General features: G+C 51.5%; 9 protein-coding genes across 9 annotated transcripts; 2 read left to right on the top strand and 7 right to left on the bottom strand.

Annotated features, from left to right (window-relative positions):
- Positions 1-14: 14 nt before the first annotated feature.
- On the top strand, positions 15-1992 carry hemA (5-aminolevulinic acid synthase HemA; the record flags this gene model as incomplete). The annotated part of the gene is made up of 2 exons (XM_033574449.1): positions 15-348; positions 416-1992. 2 exons carry the CDS (start codon positions 15-17, stop codon positions 1990-1992), a joined length of 1911 nt encoding a protein of 636 aa, XP_033422467.1.
- A 440-nt stretch (positions 1993-2432) lies between these two features.
- Positions 2433-4078, bottom strand: RPA49 (DNA-directed RNA polymerase I subunit RPA49; the record flags this gene model as incomplete). Its single annotated transcript, XM_033574448.1, has 3 exons — positions 2433-3470; positions 3538-3875; positions 3931-4078. The coding sequence occupies 3 exons, from the start codon at positions 4076-4078 to the stop codon at positions 2433-2435; spliced, it is 1524 nt and encodes a 507-aa protein (XP_033422466.1).
- A 937-nt stretch (positions 4079-5015) lies between these two features.
- On the bottom strand, positions 5016-5254 carry ATNIH1004_009865 (uncharacterized protein; the record flags this gene model as incomplete). The annotated part of the gene is made up of 2 exons (XM_033574447.1): positions 5016-5045; positions 5129-5254. The coding sequence occupies 2 exons, from the start codon at positions 5252-5254 to the stop codon at positions 5016-5018; spliced, it is 156 nt and encodes a 51-aa protein (XP_033422465.1).
- A 338-nt stretch (positions 5255-5592) lies between these two features.
- Positions 5593-7604, bottom strand: ATNIH1004_009864 (putative MFS transporter; the record flags this gene model as incomplete). Its single annotated transcript, XM_033574446.1, has 9 exons — positions 5593-5837; positions 5896-6213; positions 6278-6325; positions 6382-6435; positions 6492-6848; positions 6913-6942; positions 7007-7314; positions 7371-7527; positions 7592-7604. 9 exons carry the CDS (start codon positions 7602-7604, stop codon positions 5593-5595), a joined length of 1530 nt encoding a protein of 509 aa, XP_033422464.1.
- Positions 7605-9098: 1494 nt separating this feature from the next.
- PEX3 (peroxisomal biogenesis factor 3) lies at positions 9099-10881 on the bottom strand (the record flags this gene model as incomplete). The annotated part of the gene is made up of 4 exons (XM_033574445.1): positions 9099-9792; positions 9849-10245; positions 10310-10662; positions 10724-10881. The coding sequence occupies 4 exons, from the start codon at positions 10879-10881 to the stop codon at positions 9099-9101; spliced, it is 1602 nt and encodes a 533-aa protein (XP_033422463.1).
- A 982-nt stretch (positions 10882-11863) lies between these two features.
- ATNIH1004_009862 (autophagy-related protein 101) lies at positions 11864-12722 on the top strand (the record flags this gene model as incomplete). Its single annotated transcript, XM_033574444.1, has 3 exons — positions 11864-11942; positions 12086-12433; positions 12535-12722. The coding sequence occupies 3 exons, from the start codon at positions 11864-11866 to the stop codon at positions 12720-12722; spliced, it is 615 nt and encodes a 204-aa protein (XP_033422462.1).
- Positions 12723-13399: 677 nt separating this feature from the next.
- yop1 (putative membrane biogenesis protein (Yop1)) lies at positions 13400-14497 on the bottom strand (the record flags this gene model as incomplete). Its single annotated transcript, XM_033574443.1, has 6 exons — positions 13400-13517; positions 13587-13644; positions 13731-13794; positions 13917-13925; positions 13998-14204; positions 14444-14497. 6 exons carry the CDS (start codon positions 14495-14497, stop codon positions 13400-13402), a joined length of 510 nt encoding a protein of 169 aa, XP_033422461.1.
- A 1150-nt stretch (positions 14498-15647) lies between these two features.
- ATNIH1004_009860 (putative RSC complex subunit (Sth1)) lies at positions 15648-20214 on the bottom strand (the record flags this gene model as incomplete). The annotated part of the gene is made up of 4 exons (XM_033574442.1): positions 15648-15890; positions 15950-19671; positions 19739-19940; positions 20122-20214. The coding sequence occupies 4 exons, from the start codon at positions 20212-20214 to the stop codon at positions 15648-15650; spliced, it is 4260 nt and encodes a 1419-aa protein (XP_033422460.1).
- Positions 20215-21127: 913 nt separating this feature from the next.
- Positions 21128-22708, bottom strand: ATNIH1004_009859 (BAR domain protein; the record flags this gene model as incomplete). The annotated part of the gene is made up of 5 exons (XM_033574441.1): positions 21128-21746; positions 21805-22085; positions 22167-22282; positions 22354-22521; positions 22582-22708. The coding sequence occupies 5 exons, from the start codon at positions 22706-22708 to the stop codon at positions 21128-21130; spliced, it is 1311 nt and encodes a 436-aa protein (XP_033422459.1).
- Positions 22709-22828: the final 120 nt, after the last annotated feature.

Raw genomic sequence — 22828 nt, 5'->3', positions numbered from 1 at the left:
CGCTGCATTCATCGATGGAATCTCTGCTCCAACAGTCCCGGGCCATGTGCCCCTTTCTGAAGCGCTCTTCCCCCACCACTCTGCGCTCCCTGTCCACGGCCACCCGCCCCAGCCTCAGCCCCGGCGGTGGCACGATGTCCAATCTTCAGGTCCTGGCCCGTCGCTGTCCTGTCATGAGCAAGGCGCTAGCGGTGCAGAGTGCTCGTCTGGCAGCCTCCAAGCGATTCACTTCTTCCGCCGCCGGCGTTGTCCCCAAGTACTACTCCCGACGCCCCTTGCATTCGTCCAGCGGCAAGGGGGCCAATCTGAGTGAAGTGTATCCGGATTCCCAGGGCGATTCCCAGCGGGGTATGTCATCCAATATCAAATAAATTAAAATATAGGAAAGAAAAAGAAAGACTAACGGACGAATCAGTCCCCAGTCTATCCCCCGTCAACCGGCGTCCTACCCGGGAGGCCGCCGTCTCGGGCCGCCGTCCCGAGGCGCCATCCACCACCACCCGGGCGTTCGACTATCAGGCCTTCTACCGCACCGAGTTGGACAAAAAACACAAGGACAAGTCCTACCGCTACTTCAACAACATCAACCGTCTGGCCCAGGAGTTCCCTGAGGCCCACACGGCCTCCCGCGAGGAGCGCGTGACCGTCTGGTGCTCCAACGACTATCTCGGCATGGGGCGCAACCGCGAGGTGCTGGACTCGATGCATCAGACCCTCGACACCTACGGCGCCGGCGCTGGCGGCACCCGCAACATCTCCGGCCACAATCAGCACGCCGTGAGCCTGGAGCGCACCCTGGCCAAACTGCACGACAAGGAGGCCGCCCTAGTCTTCAGCTCCTGTTTCGTGGCCAACGATGCCACCCTGGCCACTCTGGGCAGTAAGTTGCCCGACTGCGTCATCCTGTCCGACAGTCTCAACCATGCCTCCATGATACAGGGCATCCGCCACTCCGGCGCCAAGAAGATGGTCTTCAAGCACAATGACCTGGCCGATCTGGAGACCAAGCTGGCCTCGCTGCCGCCCCATGCCCCCAAGATTATCGCCTTCGAGTCCGTCTACAGCATGTGTGGCTCCATCGCCCCCATCGAGCAGATCTGCGACCTGGCCGACAAGTACGGCGCCATCACCTTCCTGGACGAGGTCCATGCCGTCGGCATGTACGGTCCCCATGGCGCCGGCGTGGCCGAGCATCTAGACTACGAGGTCTACGCCTCGCAGGACACCCCCAACCCGCGTAGCACCAAGGGGTCTGTGATGGACCGCATCGACATCATCACCGGTACGCTGGGTAAAGCCTACGGGTGCGTCGGCGGCTACATCGCCGGTTCGGCCGCCATGGTGGACACCATCCGCTCCCTTGCCCCCGGATTCATCTTCACCACTTCCCTGCCACCTGCCACCATGGCTGGCGCCGACACCGCCATCCAGTACCAGGCCCGCCACCAGCAGGACCGCGTGCTGCAACAGCTGCACACCCGCGCCGTCAAGGCCGCCTTCCAGGCGTGCGACATCCCCGTCATCCCTAACCCATCGCATATCGTGCCCCTGCTGGTGGGAGACGCGGAGCTGGCTAAGCAGGCCTCCGACAAGCTGCTGGAGGAGCACGGCATCTACGTGCAGGCCATCAACTACCCCACCGTACCCCGCGGCGAGGAGCGATTGCGCATCACCCCGACCCCAGGTCACGTCAAGGCGCATCGGGACCATTTAATCCAGGCGGTGCAGACCGTGTGGAACGACCTGTGTATCAAACGCGCCAGTGACTGGGCCGCGCAGGGGGGATTTGTCGGGGTCGGTGTCCAGGGCGCCGAAGCCGAGAACCAGCCAATCTGGGAGGACGACCAGCTGGGTCTCCGCTCTGGGGAATCCATCGAGACCGCCGTGGAGCGCGAGTTCCGGGACATGGCGGTGCCTCGCATGCAGACAGCGACCCCCGTTCGCCCGGCGGTTACTGCTGCGACTGCTCCCACCGTCGGGGCGGCCGCCTAGATGAGCCCGGTATGTTGATGTGGATATTGCTGTTTTGTATATATCATACCGCGCTTACCCATGTGCTCTCATGTACTCCGTTCCTGCAGTAGTATTCTTCTAAATTATGGTATTGCGAAGAACCCGACTGTCGTTACCGAGTTTTGGGTTCTCCATGACAATTTATGGACATCGATGGATGTTATTATTACAATTTGCATTAAGCATCCCATCCTCTGATCTGTGGTCCGTAGCCAGTAGACTGGGATGCGCATGTTCATCTCGAAAAATTAAGGTCCCGACACTACAATGTATTCGCAGTCGATAGATATTCCAGACGGATAAGTAAATTTCGCCTCCAACGCCCAAGCCAAAGCCAAGAAACAAAAAAAGAGAATCGATTCTTTTATGCAGAGTCAACCGTCATTCCAAAGAGAAACAAAAACAAAAAAAAAAGGCTATCACCGTCGACCACCACGAGTAACCTTGGGAAACTCCACCGGGATCTTCAACCGCGCTATACGACGCGTCGCAGCCTCCGCCTTGCTCCCGACATTCCATTTGGTAAACTCTGATTCGCGAGGCTTGTCGATGCGACAGCCCAGTTCGCGGAAGTACCTCTGGATAGTAGTGCTATCGACACGGAGGTCGTCGCGGAGATCCGCCGGGTCGGTGGCCAGCTCGTTGGCCGAGTTTCCGCCCTGCGAGCTGGACCCCCCATCTGGGGACGGTTGGGGCGGGATATGCAACGACAGGGCGCAGATGGTGGTGTGCAGGAAGGTGATATCGTTTTTGGAGAGGTGAGTGCCTTGCGGTGCGAATTTCCGGCGCACAGCATCGATAATCGAGTCCGGGATGGCGTCCGCAGCTGCCGCTGCCGCCGCAGTGGAGTCGGCGGTGGACTTTTTGTCGCTGGAGCCACCCGTGGACGAGGCCAGGATGCGACGGAGGTCCTCGCGTGGTGGGAGGCGTTTGCTTCCCGGTCCGGAGGAGGACTTGGGGTCCCGGCCGGGACGGAGCGAGCGAGCAAACTCCAGCAGCAGGAAAATGAAGCGTAGCACCTGGAGGTGGAGTGCATTGCCCGAATTGACGACGGCATCGACACGACGAGACACGTAGCGGGACGTGGTGGTCACACTCAGTCCAGCGAGAACGGTCTCCTGCCATTCCTTCAGTCCAGGCAGCTGGTGGAGGGTGGCCAAGCCGTTTGGCACCAGAGCTTCAATGGGGTACACGTCCGCCGGATGGGAGGCATCCAGGTTCGCTGGAGGCAGAGGCTTCGCGGCTTGGATCTGGGCCTGCACGGCCGCCGCCTTAGCGGCGATGTCGGCAGTGGAGTCCACAGGCATGGCAGAGAGTATGGCGGATTCGGCGGCGGAGGCAGCGCCCGCGGGGGCATTAGACAGCTGGGCGTTTTCGGCCATGGACTGCGCCGCCTTGCGTGATTGTTTGGTACCAAAAGTATTGGTGAGCTCGGTGCGTTGGGCACGGATAGTTTTCTGTGACGGGAGTGAGCCATCAACGTCCGAGAGGTCAGGGAGGGATAAGAGTTTCTTGTATACGCACCATCCCCTCATCTTCGCTTTCCTCCTCCTCGGATTCCTCGGCCACACGTTTCAAGGACCTCACGGCTCCTCGAAGAGTCATCTTTCGTGCCTCAATGAACTGCCAAGTCTGCTTTTGCGGATCAATCACGGCCACATAATGCTTCACCTGTGAATCAGCATCATCGTTGGCCTCTCGGCCCACAAAGTCCATCTTGGGATGCTCCGAGGTCTGCAGCAACAGTTCATCGGCGACAATGCCCCTATTCTGAGTGGAGGAGTGGCTGGACGAATAGGTGCGCGTTTTGATGTACGGTTTCAGGCGCAGTTCTCGAGGGGCATTGACACCCGGGGTGGTGACTGTGCAAGCATTAGCCTCATCTATTCTTCATCTCCTTCCACGAATATCTCATACTAAGCACCGGGGCCAGTTCGCTATCATCGTTGATGACGCTGACGGCAAGAGGAGGGAGGTCATGCAACCCGAGAGCAGGCTTTTTACTAGGCCGCTCGTGACGGTCAGAGGCGCGCTTGCGCTTCTTTTCAACTTTATCGGAGGGCATGCTCGACCCTTTCCAGCGGATCGACCGGATAGAGGTGGGTTGGCGTAAGTAATTTGAAGGCTTGACTGACGAAGAAGAAAAGAAAATCGGTTGAAAAAAAAGGAAAAAATTAAAATCACTGGGCGGCAGAGTGCTTCACCGCTCGTAAGGCGGAGAGGAAGAGTGGCACACAAAACGCAACCATTCCTCAGGCCTCAAGTACTTCATTACATAGCTACAGTGTCTACAAAGTATACGCACTTGAGTTCATTAGTCCTTGTAGATCAGGAACTTTTTCATATTGGGATAAATGCTCGTAAACCTCTTCATGGCTCTGGACCTGAACTACAAGTCCCTGCTTCAAAAGCAGGTTCTCAACACAAGCCCAAATCTAGAGCAGATTGACCAGTCTCCATGCGAAGCCCAAAGGATCGGTGGAATAACAATCAAGCAATACAGAAGATCTTTCCTGGGAATTCGACAAAACTCCTTCCACGATCCCTCCAACCCCACTAAACACATTCACCCCTCCGAGAAAATAGGATACGGAAGATACCATACCCTCCACCACCTGGTCGAGAAGAAAAATCGAATTGAAAACGTTCACTGAGCCCCGAGGGTTGGAAGAAAAATAAAATTTTCTGTTGAACGGCGGACTCCGAATTCAATAAGGCAGAAGACAGGCCAGACAGGTCTCATTGGAAAGGCAGGACCACGCAACGATCATAACGGAAAATCATCATCGTGACGTCGTCAAGTTGTCATGTTAAGCGTTCAACTTGGGCTCCCGCATAGAAAGCTGAGATGAAGCGGGGCGAGTCAATTATTTTCTGGAGCGATGGTTAGCCGTGACTGCAATTATGCTATTACTCAAAGGTTTTGTTCTGCAGGAACTCACGATCTAGCCCTCATCTTTCTTCTCTTACGCTTGAGGCGACGAACGCGCTTCTTTCTCCACTTAGCTCTCATCTTCGTAGATGGTTCGAGACTATAAAGAGCCAGTCAGTCATTATAACAACAGGAAAGGCGTGATGCCTGCCGAAACCCACGGGCCAGCAAGGGGAAACTCACACTTCTGCGAGGATGAGGAGATGGTTGCAAGAATGATCGAGGAGAAGCGCCGGCGGAGCTTCTTGTGTGCGTCGTGGCTGACTCAGCAGTATCTGCCGCTAAGGGCTCGCTAGTGCTGTGTCCCATTTTGATTGGCTCTGCCTGAAGTTTACCGAGCACGGATGATTATGTCATCAAAGGGTTGGGAATTGGGATAGACTTCAATATGCCCCGTGACCATGGCTACCACAACCACCGGCATTCAAGAAAATAAAAATTATTATTGCTACTAAAATTCTGGTAGTGGAGAACACAAAACAAAGCGAAAGAAAATAATTATTCGTATCCATTTATCATGGTAATCAATCAATAACATGATCTCTATCATCGTTTCATGAATTCCCTAAGCCCTAACCCTATGTCATTTATACCCTGTTTGGAGGGCAACCCATTTGACCTTTATAAGCGACCCAAATGCACCCTCGCTAATACGCATATCGATAAGTGGGTGCCATGTCGCCCAGCAGATCCGTTTCCAACTCGCTGTACTCTATCATAGTCCCATTGGCCGCCGCTTTGTCGCGACTCCGGTTATCATGCCAGACCGCTGCTAAGTAGGCGATGCAGCAGGCGGCAGAAAAGCAGAGGAAGGATACACTGATGATATACCCCGGTCGATACTCCGGGGCATCCTTCTCCAAGAACGCGTAGGTGGAAATGATTCCACCGACTAATCATGCGCGTCAGTGGCACAGACGGCACAACACAACCTGGGGTGTAACACTCACTGTTTCCAAACCCAACTTGCCATGCCGTTCCTACGCTTCGTCGGCGATGACCCCCTAAGTTCATGGCAAACCAACACACAATCACTGGCATCGCACTGTAGCAGCCACAGGTGACCAGGAATAAGGCACCGTATTGTACAGCCCGATGAGCTTGTCCGTGTACGTTCAGTAAGATCCCGAATCCGGCCATAGCAACCAGCATGGGGCCTATCGTGAATGAGAACCGGTGTCTGGTCTTGTCGGAAAGAGTGGCAATGAACATGGAGAACCCCCATGCGGCAGCCCACGGTGGGATTGAGTATAGCTGTGTCTTGATAGCTAGGGGCAAATTAGCGGGTGAAGCCGAGAGAGAGGGGGGGAGGGGGGAAACAGAGTGACGCACGACTGTAGCCATAGGATTTGATGATGCTCGGCGCAAAATAGGCATAACCTGCAGTTTATTAGCGACATTCTTATTCGAAGCATCTGCACGGCAAGGAGGCTAACCATATGCTGTAACAATCTGGCCAAAGTACATAAGTCCGCCGAGGAAAATTTTGTCTAAGAATTTCCGTTAGGATCCGAATGGTGAATCACTCGACGACCATCGCACTCACAGTCCTTGAAGACATCCAAAACTTCGCGATAACCAAGTTTGGCATCATGCGCAGCACCTCCGGTGTCTTTGGCCAGTTTCACGCGAATAAACTCTCGCTCCTCCTCAGTGAGCCATTTGGCCTCCTCTGGGAACCCCGGGATAATGAAGAACCAGACAAACGAGACAACGCAAGTAAGAAGACCTTCAATGATAAAAACCCATCGCCAACCTCTGTAGCCTTGAACTCCGTCCATCTTCCCCAGCCCACTGGCCAGCAAGCCACCGAAGGCACCCGCAAGGGTCGTAGAGCTAAAGAAGAAACTAAATCTCTTCTGCGCCTCGCTACGCTTATACCACATTCCCAGCAGATAGAAGCCTGGATTCAGTTGTCGGTCACTGCTCGATCAACCATCACGCGAAGGATAGGGGGTAACACATACATCCGGGGAACATTCCCGTCTCAAACATTCCTAGAAACGCACCGGATCAGTCACCATGTCGTCAGCTCGGAACGGAGAACATAACCATTCATACCTAGGAACCAGCGGGTGGTCATCAGACCACCCCAGTTCGACACCAAACCCTGGCAGATCATCACCAAGCCGAACAAGAACATGCACATCGACACTCGAATTTCTCCATCAGTCGGCGCACTTTTACACAGGGGGTCTCCATACGTACACCACACGTGGGGTTTCAATTTCTTCAGCAGAATATTGGATGGGATCTCGAAGATAATGTATGGAACGAAGAAAATCGTCAATGCGGTATTGTACTTCGTCCCGTCAACGATATGTAGATCTTCTTTAAGCCCGAGCACCGCCGCGTTACTAACGTTAACCCTAGATACGCCCATGTCAGATTGTCTGTGGCATGGTCGCTGCGGGGAAATGCATACCGGTCCAGAAACGCAAGCAAGTACATGACGCACAGGCAGGGGACGATATGCCAGTCGATCTTGGCCATTAGCTTGCGCTCCGTGGTATTGGTGAGAGGGAGTTCGGGAGACTGCGCCCGAACCTGGCCCTCCTTATCATATTGGGGACCCGGACTCTCTGGTCGGACAATCTGGTCAGTACTATGATTGAGGTCGCTTGTAGCATTGCCAGTGAGACGCACCTTGAAATCCCATCATTAATCCCGGGTTGTCCTCGCAAATCAAAAGTGATCTGGCGTTGTACCGCTCATTGACCCCTTAACGTGAAGCTGTAGGGGGGAATAGATATTCGGACAGAACCGAGGAACCGAGGGACAGGCGGAGAAGAAGTAAGGGAGAGAACGAAGAAGAAGAACAGAGATTGAATCACAACGACAGTCTGTTAAATACATAAACTGAGACGAGAGGGGAATGGCCGACTGCCGAAGAAGCTAACAAGAAAAGAAAAGAAAAAGAGAAATGCATACGGTTTTTGTTGAAACCAATAGCTTCCAGGGCTCAGCTTCAACCCAGCGAACTAATCCCAAAGTCCACATTGGTCGGGGACTAAACCGACATTAGCCTCTGGGCGAAAAAGTTAGCGGGTGGCACTTTCGACGTAAGATAGAGTCACTGAGTGCATCCATGGGGCGGACACAAAAGAGTAGTACAATTTGTTCTCCGTCAATTGAAAGGGCCGACCGATCTCGGCCTGGAAGGGGATATCGATCGGGAACTTAATCCGCCCTGCCCATTACAGAGAACGTGGAGACAATCCGAATGTAGTAGGATACTGTATGATTACCTATATCTTATTTTATTTTACTTCTTCTTTAATCCTCTTTCTTTGGATATAACTATTCTTTCCCCGCAGAATGGCTGCTGACATAAACCCCCGCATGGATCGCGGTCACATGGCCCCATCCAGTCCCAATCGGCAATACCTATCTACATATTGGCACTTGGCACTTGGCAGCTTCGAGTTGTTAATCTATTTTAGTAATCGTTTCCCCTTCACTCCTCTCTTCTCGACTTAGCTCCGACACCTTCCCCTTCCTGGAAGTTGGTCATCAACCTCATATCCGAATCTCGCGACACAACCGATGAGTCAATCCTTGGGTACTCGTACACAGTACCTACTATGTACCGTATATCACATGGCCAAGGTAGTACCGAGTACCATGTACCATATACATGCATGCATATCCAGCTTTAATCGGGACGACCATCCTCTATAGAGCCACGTTATTGGGTGATATACTCCGAAAGGAATTGTAGCACTACACTTGATTAAAAGGCATACATAGTACTGTGCAATTTGTCCATGCAATTTCTTATGCACAGCTTACTGCGTACCTCTCATCCAGCTTCAGGTCAGGGGACCCACCACCAAGGCAATCCCCGAGTTCGGCACCATAGTGGAGCTCATAGTTTATTCGCACTATCTTGTGCATCATCATCTTTTCATCTGCGCTAGTTGGTCGGTGTCGTACCTATGTGGTCTCTTTCGTATTGAGATATCATACACTCATCTACTTACTCCCTTCCTAATAATCATCTTCATATATCGACAGGATTGGAGAAACACATGTGGACCCTAACAGAACCTATAAGGGAAAAATAAAAAAAAATAAAAGAAAAGTAACGTAAAATGGAAATGGAATCTACTTGGTAGAGAGAACAACGTCAGTCGGATACATTCCTCCTCCCCTAGGTAACTTTCTCAGCAGGCTCATCGTTCGCAGGTTGTTCCTCGACTGCTTTCCCCCACGCCGTCTCGAACGCAGAATCGTCTCCAGCTTGTCCGACTGGCAACTCTCCCTCCTCATGACCGGGATCAACATCACTCGTCCCGATGATTACTGTCTCTGACCCTCCTACATCCGCTTCCATATACCCGGGCTTGGTCCCCAATAATTCCACATCAAAGTTGGAGCTGTACACCACAGCCGCAAACGCTTCGAGCTCACGTACCCCTTGGTCCATCGCGGCCAGATACAAATTGGGAGGATTTGTGCCGTTGCCGATCACATGCGCCTGTCGGGCCATCACTGCCAGCACGTTCGCCAGCTTCGTCGTGGTTTCGGACCCCCCAGACACGGGAACAACCGTGGCAACCGAGGTGAATGACTGAGGTGCCGTCTCGGGCGCGTGCGGCGTCGATTTGAACGCATCAGCCGAGCACTGCTGGATGAGCGTCTCGAAACACTCATTATTCAGAAGCATCAACACACGAGCGAAGGTAGGGGATTCGATCAGATCAGCCGTCTCGTTTAGGAGATGGCGTAGCGCTGCTATTGTTTGGGGGCTTGAAGGCTCCGTTACCCCCAGCACACCGGATTCCTCTAACAATTGATTCTCCTCTTCGACGTGGGGGAGCAGGTAAGATAGCCATTTCCGGTGCCTACGATTTATGGTCAGCAACATCATTGGGTGGAACGCAAAGGTACGAGGACGTACTTTCTATCCTCTTCTGTGTGGCCCTCCACCTTCTTCCGGACTTGCAAAGCCAACTCGGACAACCTGGCTAGCGAAATATCTTCTCGGGGGTTAAGTGGACCGAAAACCTCCGTGACAGCCTCTTGGACCTCCTGCATCAAGGCCTTCCAGCCCCGGTGGAGGAGCCACCAACTGAAGGCCAGATATCTCCGGTTCGTCTCGAAGTCATTTCCCAAGGTTTGGGTCAGATCGTCGTCGTCATGATCCTCTAGTCTGATCGTCGATGCATTTGCGGGGGGTGTGGCCAGCGATATTACGCTGGAGAGGTAGTTCCGGCGGCCGAGAAGATTGAGCTGGATTCGGGTGAAGATGGTTAATAGAGAGAGGGTGTAGATGAGAGTAAAGGTCCTAGTAATGGCTGTATCGGAGCAATGAGTAACGGCATACAGCACCAAATGGAGAAAGGCGGGAAAGGCACATACAGGTTATCTTCACCTCGCTCCACAGCTGGGTCTTATTGCGCTTCGGCCGCGGCTGACCATCCCCTTCGACTAATGACTCCCCTAGTTGACTCGTGCGGACAAACCCATCACTCTGGAAACTGGATAGACTCCGTCCATCCTCCTCGGGCAAACTGGGAGCCACCGAGCTTAAATCCGATCCCGTCCCTTCACCACCGTTGAGGCGAGCCAACCTCTCTGCCCTTTTCTTCTGTAGCTCCTTGGTCAAGTCCTCGACGGGAAGGGCTTCCAGGATATCCTCGGCCGCGGTCGGCAAGAGAGCCAGGATGGTATAGGTACAATCGGTCTGATTCTGTTCAAAACGCCGCCGTAGACTTGGAAGAATCATTAAGGTAAGCTACCGTCGTCCAACGCAAAATAGGGAACAACACTCACTTCTCCCGAGCAATTCGGTCGCTGCTCATACGCTCGCGAGCCTCCGAAATTTTGGAAAGCACATACTGACCGGCTAAGTAACCAGCTCCGATCACGCCAGCCCCAATCGCAAGGCCCCTGCGATTGCGCCGGAACCAGCGCCTCGTAGCACCGATCATGGTGGAGGAAGCAAGGGAAAAGGATCAGACGGTAATCTTCCAAAACACTCAATAAGTACAGAAGTTCATCATCCAGCGGTCAGCGAAAGTCTAAGGAGAAAGAGAAGAGAAATAAACGATAGAAAAGTGAATCGAAATTAACCCAGGGAAGTGAGGCCGGAAGCATCAGCAAGGTAGATGCGACAGGTTCATGGAAAGAGGGTCGGTGAATGGAGCTGAGTCGGCCTCGGCTAAACCTGATAGTTGCTGCCAAGGTGAATGAGGATCGGCAACAACGCTGGGGATGGCATTTCCATACTTCTGACAGCTTGAGGGCCAACCTGGAGATCTCGGGATTCAGTTATCTTTCATAGACTTGCTATACTAGCAATTCATGCAAACGGCGAGTACTTGCCGGTACATCTTGATGGATGATCATAATACTGCCGAAGTACCTCGTCGGGACAATACGATTGACAATACCTTACAATACCTCTAGTATTAAATAATACAATACAATACAATACGTACCATGCTGTATCAGGGAGGGGTAACATTCAACAACAAATCAGTGCTGGGAGTTTCTTATCGGCACTGACTCTGTCTGGATCATCACCGCCACCCATCCATCCATGCCATCAAGGGAGAATAATTCAACTTCTGCTGGGAATCATGTCTTCTCCTCCATGACGGTTTCTCGATTCTCTTTCCTACGATGAAAATGATGGTCTAGATTATCCCACATCGTCTATTCGTCCATCCCCACGACCTCATATCTAGTTCTAGTACTACTACTCCGTACTACTCCTAGTACTACTATTACCTTCCCTGGACATCTTCATCGAGCCTTTTCTCTGTGGCACAATCTCGTCCGTCGTTTTTGACTGGGTCATTAGCGGTTTCTTGATCCGCAACGCTCTAGACGGTTCGAAGGTTGAACCACCAAACGTCGGGGACTCCATCGTGAGTTGTCATCCTTGGTTGATGACGCGCCCCCGTCACGATGGAACCCCGCAAAACCCCTCCGGAGTACTTTCTGGAGATCTTTGCAGATACCACGACCGTCCGAGACGTGCTGAAAGGTATGTATGCACTTAGCCCTGGGGTTCTGGCTGCTGCGCACTTGATTCTATATCATTACTATACTTCTGTTTATTGTTTGCGGGCTAGCATTCTCTGAAGGAACTGGGCTAACTAACCCGTCCCCTCCCCCTTTATTTTCTAGGTGTCCTGAACTTGATCTTCTTTCATCGTTATTTCCCATCAATCCGACCGACTACCTTTGATGTCTTAGATTTCACCCTCCCGGCGATCAACGATGTGGACCTGGAGACTTTGATTGAATCCCGGATCAGCTCCTTAGTTCGCCAACACTCCTCCTCTTCCTCATCCTCCGCTAGCGCCAACGAAGGCGCCGGTGGAGTACGTGGTCGGATCGCGGTGGAATTCTATGAGAAAAAGCGCAGGCGCTCGGGGATGTGGTTTGGTGGGCTTGCAGGCAAGGGTGAAGAAGAGGTCTGCTGGGAAGTGTGGAATCTAGACGTGACCATTGCCACTCCACGGACAGAATCCGGTACGGCTTCATCATTCATTCACCCATTCATTCCCCGTCCTCGTGACCCATATTCGCACGCAGAAGAAATCCAACTAATGCACATGCATATACTGATGCAGAACGCGCCAAGGTACGCAAGGCAATGGAGAATATGCTCCAGAAAGCCGCGCTGAAGATCCTCGCCGTGGTCAATCGGGACAAAGACCATATCCCCCCCATCACCACCAGTGATTCCAATCCATTCCCCTATCGCATCGTGCTGAATCCCCGTACGGATGGGTGGCAAAATGGCTTTGGTTTGTATTAACGTGGAGAATTGGAAGTTCCCACTGGATGGTTCGGGCATCGCTGGTTTACGGTGTCCGGAATGCAAAATTGCCTTGTGCCCTAAAGAGCACCTCGACAGGGTTGCTAGGCCATGGTTATGCTCTTTTCGATCTAACCTTTCTGTTCTATTTGTATTTTCTTGCCTTGACCCTTTTACTCCCGTGTACACTATTACTCATATACCGGTCGAGCTCATTGCTCCGGTGGTCGAGACGCCTGACGACCCCTTCCATATGTCATAGAAGAACCCCCTCCAACGGTATAGAATAAAGAGAAGACCCCGGGAGGGAATGATATCAAACGGTGCTTCATTTACCAAAGAGGCATTATTGCATCAAATACAGCTATACCCACAGCTCCGCCGGATATGGAACACCTGATCTCTCGTCCTTCGTTCCCCCTCTTATCGCAATCAACTCTACTGAATCAGTCATGACAGAAAAAAAGAAGAATACCCAAATAAAAATGGTTCAAAATCGTTTTGACCCGATCCCCAAGTCCTATCTCATCCAGTACGTCTTCTGGCATCAACGAAGTGTCATCGCTTCGTTAGTTGTAGTTGGTGGTTTCTTGACTAATCACAGAACGAATCGACCTAGCCCATGGTCCAGTGGCAAAATGTGCCATGGATACCATATATATATTGCTGGTCTATCTTTACTGCGCCTTGGTGGCATCAGCCGCCTGGGCCCGAAGGTTGGCCGAGGTGGATCCGCCAGTGAAGAAGCGGCCCAGCACAGGCTGGAGGAAGGAGTGGAAAACGACCTGGGCGCCGCTACCAAAAGGAAAAGGGTCCAGTCAGCGAGGGTTCTCGGCCTTTGACGGGTGGGTAGAGATAGCTTACTTGGTCTGGGGAAGAGACATCCAGAGGATGAGGGCGAACTTGAAGAGGTAGTAGAAGGCTATTGTTGAGATTGAGATCAGTAACCAGCATTCTTTTTTGTCCCTTAAAAGGAACTCCCGTATCCGCGAATTGGTAAGCACTTACGGAACCAGTAGGGGGCATTAATGGCGCTCTCAATAACAGTGAAGAGGGCATAGACCACCCAGTACTATTGGTTTCACATGTCAGTATCTCTTTCCACAGCAGTAAGGTATCACGTGCTCGGGGAAGAGGCTAGGCGAAAGGCCGCGTAGATCTCGGGGAAAGAGAGGACCGATCACGAGAACATACGGTCAACCACTACACACAACAGTCAGCATTTCTTATCAGACCGTCAGGTCATCAGGGTGCAAAAATTGGGTTGGAACTCACCTGCGTGTCATCTGCAGTTCCGGTGGTGAACAATGCGTTCAACGAGTAGTAGCCAGGGATAAGAAAACCCGCCAGGTTAACCAGGAACGAGCCAGCGATGTTAAAGAAAACGAGGAAGAAGTAGATGCCGACCAGGCCCAGAATGGCATAGACCTTTGGGACCGAGGTCTGACGTTCCAGGTTGTTGAGGACAGGGTACTTGGACAGCTATACCAAAGATACACAAGCACATTGATTGTTAGCCTTGGCCTGGGTAGCAGGAATATTTTCAGATATGACAGAATCGTAGATTAAAAGTAAATAAATCAAAGGATATTCATCAAACAATCCAGATGAAACCCAAATCCAGGTAATACCATGATCAAGGGTCTTCTTATCCAGTATTAGAGAAGATGACACCTTGGGGGTATCTCGCACGCAAAAAAATAACGAACGCACAAACTCACCTCCTTGTCAAGCTGAGCTATGGCGTGCTGAGCACGATCCTGGAAAGTGGCCATTGTTGATGTGGTTTTTAATGAGATACTCGAGAAGCAGATTTGACTCTTTTGCGAGTGACAGAGGGTTTGGAAAGGGATATCAGGGAAGGGGGATGGATAGGGTGGAAGATGGGAGAGGGTTCGAAAGGACGTGCTGGCGGTTACGTGACGGGCGCCTTTGGTCACGTGATGTGTCATGACGTCGAGGGCCCCCGGTGACGTATGGCGATACGAAGGCGAATCGTATGACTTTTGATAGTTACAGCAATGGTAGACATCTCGGTTGTAGGTACAATGGGCAGGTCTACTTGAAGTACATCAGGCATTCAGTAGATACCTAGCCTATAGAGGTACCTATAGTCGGAGTAGATAGGAGGTATTACCTGGATACCGGTATTGCCGATACCTTTGTACCACGCTGTAGATAGTATCTTCTTACGAAGAATGAAAAGTACAATGATTACTCAAGAGGACCTGCAATGTTCATGGCTTCTTTCGATTCTTTCAGGGGTCAGCACTAATCATGGATCGACCTAATAGTGGGCGAATTTATCTGCAAGGACTCCCAATGACCTATCCGAGGTGACTCGTGATATACTTTACAATCAGACGTCTAATGTGACAAGTACCAAGTGCAATCATCTTCGTCTACCTATGTATAGATATAGTAAGTCATCCCATTTCTCTGCCAACTTCCAACCAACAGATCGTAGTATATTACGCAAATGTAGGCTGAGCCCGAGAAATGAAAAGACAAAACAAAGCGAACAACAGAGTTAAGAGAATCCAACCAGTTACAGCCAATCCTGCCGTCATCCTCGGCCCCCGTCTCTGACGAACAGCGGCGCCTGCCCTGGGGAAATGAACGGCCCAGTATGCTCAAGGGAACAACAACATAAGGACGGGTTCGGGAAGGAGAGGAAATAATGAAGAAATACTAGCATAAAAAACAAGGCGACAAAACCCAGGCAATTCGCTCGTCTTATTATATAACAGAGCAATGCGCCATCATCCATCATCCACCGCCGGCCACCAGATCATACAACGCCGTCCAGAAGAGCAAAAATCGGGTGGACACATGTCAAGAAAGACAATAAAACACAAAAAGTGAGAAAGAAAGAAAGAGGCAAAAAAAATAAGCCCATCCACAAACGGAAGTCAACTAGTTGCGTTACTCATCTTCGCTCATCCCAACACCAGGAGTTCCATTCATAAACCCAGTGCTGTCCCGGTTACCACTGTTGAACGTAAGCTTCAGCTTTGGCTGCGCCGGTGTAGCAACAGTGCTGGGAGTCTCGGCCCCAGAGGCAGCAGCGGTAGATAAATCATTGGCAGCCGGTGAGCCCAAGTCGTCAAAGTTAGCAAACTGCGGGTGGCCCTCGGTTTCCTTCTTCAACTCAGAAAGACATTTGGCCTGCGCATGTATGTATCAGCAATCATCCCAGCGTAATCCTTGTAGACCGGGTCACTTACCTCGATGTCATTAGCATCCTGGAACAAGATGCTACCGTCTTCATTGTAGGTCCGGGCATTCTGGCATAGAAGATGGATATCATTTCGGAAATCTTTCAGATTCTGGTATTCGTCACGATTTATCTTTTTCCGGATCATCTCCATGGCGATGGGGTTTTGAATGATCATGTAGTAGTCGGGATACTGCGACTTCGGCGGTGGCTTCATAAATGGCTCAATGATGGACCGGCTAACAGGGCCATCTTCGCTATCCGACGAATCAGCCGGCAGCTCCTGTTCCATTTCCATCAAAGACTGGTAAACGTGGTTGACTATCCGTTGGAGAATAGCACGATCTTCGGGGCTCAATGTTTCCACGGGTTTGGCTTGCCTGCCCCTCTTGCGCTTGGGCTGAGGTGTCTCATCCACAACTTCCTCCGCCTTGCGTTTGGGTGCAGGACCCCTACGCCGCTTTTTAGGCTGAGGTGTTTCTGAGCTTTCACGAGACGGTTCGGGAGACGATTCGGCCCCTCCCTTTCGTTGGCGCTTCTCCTTGTTGATGCGCCGACGTTCAACTCTAGCTTCCTTTCGGGCAATGGCCTCTTCAATCGTATCATCGTCGGCATCCACAGCCATGAGCCATTGCTCCTCGGTGAGACCGTCATCGTACCGCGTAATCTTGCGCTCACGTGCACCTCGCCCACTAACTTCGACATCGGCCTCCTCTGTGACAGGGTTATCCTCAGCAAGGTAGAGCTCTGGAAGCTCATTCTCTCCCATCAGACGAGGCAATGGGTGACCGGGGCCGTAGTGGTCTCTCAAAGGTCGTTCTTTGTCCAAACGCTGGAAGACAGTCAATTCCTCGTCAGAACGAGCCATAATATCATTCAGGTCGTCATCATCCATTTCGTCTTGTTCGCCGATCTGATCGGCCGCCTCGGCTGTTTCCAGAAGCGTCCGCAGTAGAGCATCCCGTTCCTCATTGGTAGACTTGTTGTCGAATTTTCCTGCCTGAATGACCTTGCCATCCATATCAAGCTTGAACTGCGCACGCTCAAGGATCTTTTCCTCGACGGAGTTGGAGCTAATCAGACGCAGGATACGAACTTCGTTCTTTTGTCCGATACGGTGTGCACGATCTTGGGCTTGCAAATCCTGGTGAGGGTTCCAATCGGAGTCAAAGATGATGACGGTGTCAGCAGACTGGAGATTGAGACCTAGACCGCCCGCGCGAGTCGAAAGCAGGAAGCAGAAATATTCCGAGCCCGGAGCATTGAAAAGCTTCAAAAGTTCGGAGCGATCATCCGATTTCGTCGAACCGTCCAGGCGAAGATATTTCATTCCACGGAGACGCAAGAAGTCTTCCATGATGTTCATGATCTGAGTCATCTGGAAAAACATCAAGACGCGGTGACCAGTTGCCCGAAACTTAGGGAGGATACGGTCAAGAAGCTCAAATTTACCAGCGGTACGCCAAATAAGGTCATTGGTGCCCCGTGTAGGGTTCATTTGATCCTCGACGGGTTCAAACACGAAAGGATGATTGCACAGTTTCCGCAGTTGCATCAGCATATTACTAAGGCCGCGCATTCCAGTCTTGCCACCCTTACCGTCGCTGACAGCCATCTTGTTGTGGGTAACAAGTTGTCTGTACAGTTTGGCTTGCAAAGCAGAGAAACGGCACTTGATGACTCGTTCCTGCTTATCTGGCAGGTCCTTCTCCACATCCTTCTTGAGACGCCTGAGCAAGAAGGGTCTAAGAACCTTGTGTAAGCGACGGATGACTAGCAATTGTTCTTCTTCCGACAGCTCCATGCGGTCCTGGCCACCAGTGTTGGCAAACGGGGTGTTAAACCACTCATCAAACGATTTCACAGATTTAAAGATATTCGGCAGAACAAAGTTCAACAGCGCCCACAGCTCAGGTAGGTTGTTCTGCAGGGGAGTACCAGTCAAAATCAGACGGTACCGGCTGGTGTAGTACTGCGATAGAGTACTGCTCAGCTTGGACTGAGTATTTTTCATGCGATGACCCTCATCGACAATCATGTGAGTCCATTTGACCTTGCTCAAGATCGGTCGGTCCTTGATGATATATTCGTAGGTGGTTAGAAGGACCTGGAAGTTACCCCACCGAATGGCCTGCTGCTGCTGTTTACGAGCATTAGGGGGGCCCTTGTAGACAACTCTCGAAACAGCCGGTGCCCACTTTTCGAACTCCAGGTTCCAGTTGGTGAGGGTACTGAGGGGCACAATCACCAAGAACGGGCCGTTGTTCTTCTTCTTTTCAATAATGTAGGTGATCAAGCTGATTGTCTGGATGGTCTTTCCAAGACCCATCTCATCAGCCAGAATACCGTTGAGGTTATTATTGTACAGAGAGATCATCCACTGCAGACCTCTCATTTGGTATTCCTTGAGCTGGCCACCAACAAGAATGTTTGGCTGCTCAGTGACATCTTCCTTGATGCGATGAGCAACAGCATAGTAATCGATCTTGCGTCTTCCACTGCCTTCTTCTTCTTCATCAGTTCCGGATGCAATATCATCTTCTTCATCCTCATAGAACTGATCGTCTTCGCCATAGCTTTGGGCGAGGCTGCGCTGCTGCTCCCTAACAGAGGCTGCAAGTTGTTTGAGGAAGTTATCCGTTTGCTTCAGAAGATGAGAAATACGTGAATCTTTAGCCTGGCCAAGAAGCTTCATGTAAGTCTCTTCGTCGTTGGCCTTCAGTGCCTGGAGACGCTGCTTAGCAGTCCGCTCAACACGTTTCTGCTCCTCACGCTCCATGTGTTGATGATGCTGAAGCATCATGCGACCCAATTTCTGCATGCGGGTGCGTTGTTGGTTAGCAGCGTTCTGAAGCTCAAGACCGTGCTGAAGAATGGCTTGAAGCTGGTCGTATTGCTTCCTCTTCTCCCGTGTCTCACGAGCATCACGCTGCTGCTTCTCCAGCTTTTCAGTGATCCTCGCCTCCCGCAAGGATTGTTTCTTCATCCGGCGATGATTAGAGCGATTCGCGGTCATGCCCAAATTATCAAAGTGGAACATCTCGTTCTGGATTTGCTTGCGAAACAGCCTTTGCTTGGGTAGCAAGTTGAGCATCTTGTATTCAATGAGAGCTTTCAACTTCAACGAGTCATCACCCGTTGCGGTATCGCTTCGGCTAGAATCCCATACGCCAAGATTAGCAGGCAGCTCAGCCAACTCCGCCTTTCGCGCATTGATTCTATTGTACAAAATCACCTCCCTCTCTTCGCGCACCTGCTCTAGATCAATTCCAGGTGGCATCAAGGCGGGAACACGCGCACGGTTTGTACGGGAAGCGTGGTCTGTGAAGCTGATAGTCTTGGGGATTGATTCAAACGGCGACTGGAAATTTTCATAAAAATCTTTAGACTGAGGGGTCGCATCAGTTGTGCTTGTAGGCTGCTCGGATTTCCCTCGTGCTACGCCTTCCAGAACAGCTTCTGCGGCTGTCACACTATCAGAAGGCGCGGGAGTGTGTTGTTTCTTAGAAGCGAATAGCTGTTGCTGGACACGGGGGGGCAATGGAAGATTCTTCGAGAGCATTTTGAAAGCCAAAATTTGATTTCGGAGCGTCGCAAGTTGCTCCGCAGAGAAGCCACCACCGGCGACAGGGCCGCCCTTCTGAGAAGCGGCCTGCCCCTGAGTCTGTTGCTGACCAGTGGCCGTGGCATCTTGAGCAGCGCCAGCCCCAGAAGAAACCGAGTTGCTTCGACCTACATTGCACATGTCAAGATTAGATGCAGCACAATCTCATACGAGACAGAGGGAAGATGGCCTTACCATTGACACCGTTTGCGGCTGCAGATTCAGGAGTCACACCATTCAACTGCTGTTGGCGCTGCTGCGCTTGCAGCTGCTGTTGCGCAATCTGTCTCTGCTTGTTATAGACCTGCTGTCTTTGAACAGCGGAAAGTATGTTATGGAACTTCAGGTATTCAGGGTCGTCATGGCGAACGCCCTGCTCTTGCATCTGTTTGAATTTCTGCGAGACAAAAAATTAATATACTGTTCCATGGTTCCGAACTAGTTGTCGAAGATAATGGGAAAGAAGAGAAAGGGACTTGGGGCACAAGAAGGTGTGTAAAATTAAAAGATAAAATTAAAGGTGAACGAAAGGCCAGGAAAAGTCAAAAAGAGACCAAATGAGGTGGGTAGCGCCATACCTGAAAGATCTCTTGAATACCCTGCTGCGTCAAATTTGGCGGCAGGCTCATGTTTCCAGTGCCCATATTTGGTGCTGACTGGAGGGAGGCCATGCTCTAGCGCGTGGTTGCTCTGACCATAAGCAATAAAAACCACGTTGGGGGTGGGAGTAGATGCGACAGGAGTCGGGTATGCGATTTGGCGGCCGGAAAACACGTGGAAGGGACAGTGAGTGACAGTTCGCGTCTGTATGGCGACCAAGCGCGCTAAATGATTGAAGTGGAGGGACGATAGGCGCCCTTTGTCGAAGGATGCGACTGATAGCGGCCTGTATCTAGACCTTGGCAAAAGGTTTAGTGATGATATGGGCCGGGTCGGGAGAAAAGGAAGACGACAGAGGGCGGTAGGCAACAAACAGGAGAATCCTAGGAGAAGGGAAGGGAAAGGGGAGACCCAACGCGATGGCAAAAGGGGTGTAAAGGGCCCCAAACAGAGGGGTCGCGCTGGAAACGGCGCGTGGAAAGGCAAGATGGATGAAATGGAGATGGAGGGGACGGGCTTTGGCGAGTTTCCGTGCTGGTCGGGGAAACTGGCGGTGCTCAGCCTGTCTGTAGCGGAGGAGAGGCAGGCGGCGAGACGTTGGAAGAAGATTTCAGTGCGGAGCACGTGATGGATGACTCAGCACGGCAGTAACTTACTGGCCTTGTCCGTTCTTGTCGGGATGCTGACTCAGCTGGTGATGACTAACGAGCTGCCGGTGGTCTACAATGGCTGTCTCTGTACATGATAGAAAAAAGTACCCCAAACGAAGTATGGAATCAGAGCAACACAATTCAGCAATTACACAATAATTACAAATCATCGATGGTTTTCTCCATCTGGGTTTAACACTAGGTTAGCTACCAAATGCCATCCACACCCGTCAACTCAATTATCTGTTCCGGACAGATCTTGCAATAGAATACAGACCGGTTCTCAAAAAAGGAAGAAAAGAAAAAGCGCTCCATCTCTCTCGACTCAAAAGCACTACGCTTCGCCAGCGCTGAGGATGGTTTTCTTCATCGGAGGAGGAGGAGGAGCGGGCTTCTTTGCGCGTGAAGGTGGAGGGGGTGGAGGGGCCTTCTTATGTAAACCGGCATTGTTCAATGTCGTGGAACTGGCCCTTCTCGAAACCTCACCTCCATAAGATGACGCTGGTGACTCGGACCGCCCATAGTACAATCTTTCAGGGCTCGTTCCGTTCTGGGAGCGGAATTCTCCGGGATAATCCATGTGAGGATCAGCGGGTACTCTTGGGATAGACCGATTTTGGATGCTATTCCTCCGGGTAATGGCATTCTCACTGGCTGTCCGCGACGGCCAGTGAGGTGATGCAGACGAGTGCTCCTGCCGTAACTGTGTGGGTCCCTCAAAGGTTGTGATCCGGTTGAGAATAGGTCTCTGAGGAGGGGTGTCGGGTGCATAGGTTTCTCTCGACTCCGCAAAATGGGACGAGGGAGATCTGTTTGAGCGAATAATGGGCCGCTGATCAGTCCCATTGGTCAGTTCCTCCTGCAATGGTTCACATCGGTCTTGGAACGAGTGCGCAGTGTTGGAACGAGCCCGTCCGATACGGCGCCCGTTCAGGGTCGGTGTCTGAGAGTGTCTGAACCTGGTATCAGCGTTGTGCAATAGTGCTGTCCTAAAACACACGCCGATCTTACCTGCTAGGCCATTCATTCCTAATCTGAAGGAGCACTTCCGTGCACTTCTCGTGGTAGTCCAATTGGGCTTCCATGAATGCCTCCAAATCTGCAACGTACTCGGCCTCTGCATCCTTGATATCCTGCATCCGTCGATAGACATCGTCGTTGGCCTCTTCGTACTTGACCTTCTGGGTTCGGAGTTCTTCCTCCATGCGAAAGTCCTCCTTTTTCACTTTCTGCACTTTGGAGAGTGAGGTGTCATAAGCCAGTCGGCGGCTGTCAAGCTTCTTGCGCGCAGCCTGTTGTAAAAGTTAGACGGCCAACGTGGTTTCTCAAAACGTGAAAAAAAAAAAAAAGAAGAAGAAGAAGAAGAAGCTTACCTGGTAGTCTTTCATCTGAGTCAAGGATCGTTCCAGAGACTCAAGCCAGCTCGAGTTCACCTGAGAGATGTAGGATTCCTGAATACGAGCAATGCGTTCTTCTGCCCGTCCGAGCACTATATTTGTAAAAAGCAGGCATGAGCCTCAAATTCACTCGGAGTCGGTAAACGCGTCAAGTAAGACTTACTGGTCAAGGAGCAACCATATTCTGAATTCGCATCAAAATCCTCCCCGTAGCCAACCATACTGGCACCTAGATGGGCAATAGGCAATGTTTTCTCCTTGTCGTCACCTTCGCTGCGCTTGGAAACGGACTTGATGTAGGCGGTCGTGGATTTGTGAATACGATCCACACCTAGGAGAGAGAGTAAAGATCAGTAATCATTATCGGCGCACCATTGTCATGTCGGCTTACCTTCATGCCGTACGTTCATCTCCGTCTCCAAGGCTTTGAAGTTGTCCGAGAGGTTGGTCTTGACTTCGCCGCCCATTCGCTCCCCCGCCCATTGCTTGAAGCGATCGAACTTCTTGTTGACATTCATTTGCAGGGTTATTAGGAGAGGACTGGTCAGTGGTGACGCTGTACAACTAAACGGTGCGAGAATAATTTAATCCTCAAGGTCAATCCGGGCCGGCGGATAGTAATCAATCGAAAACGGATA

This window comes from Aspergillus tanneri (assembly GCF_003426965.1).
Source record: "Aspergillus tanneri strain NIH1004 chromosome Unknown AapTan_5_pilon_pilon_pilon, whole genome shotgun sequence".
Taxonomy (NCBI): domain Eukaryota; kingdom Fungi; phylum Ascomycota; class Eurotiomycetes; order Eurotiales; family Aspergillaceae; genus Aspergillus; species Aspergillus tanneri.
Note: the sequence above shows the minus strand (reverse complement) of the source record. Positions and strands in the feature narration are given on the sequence as shown.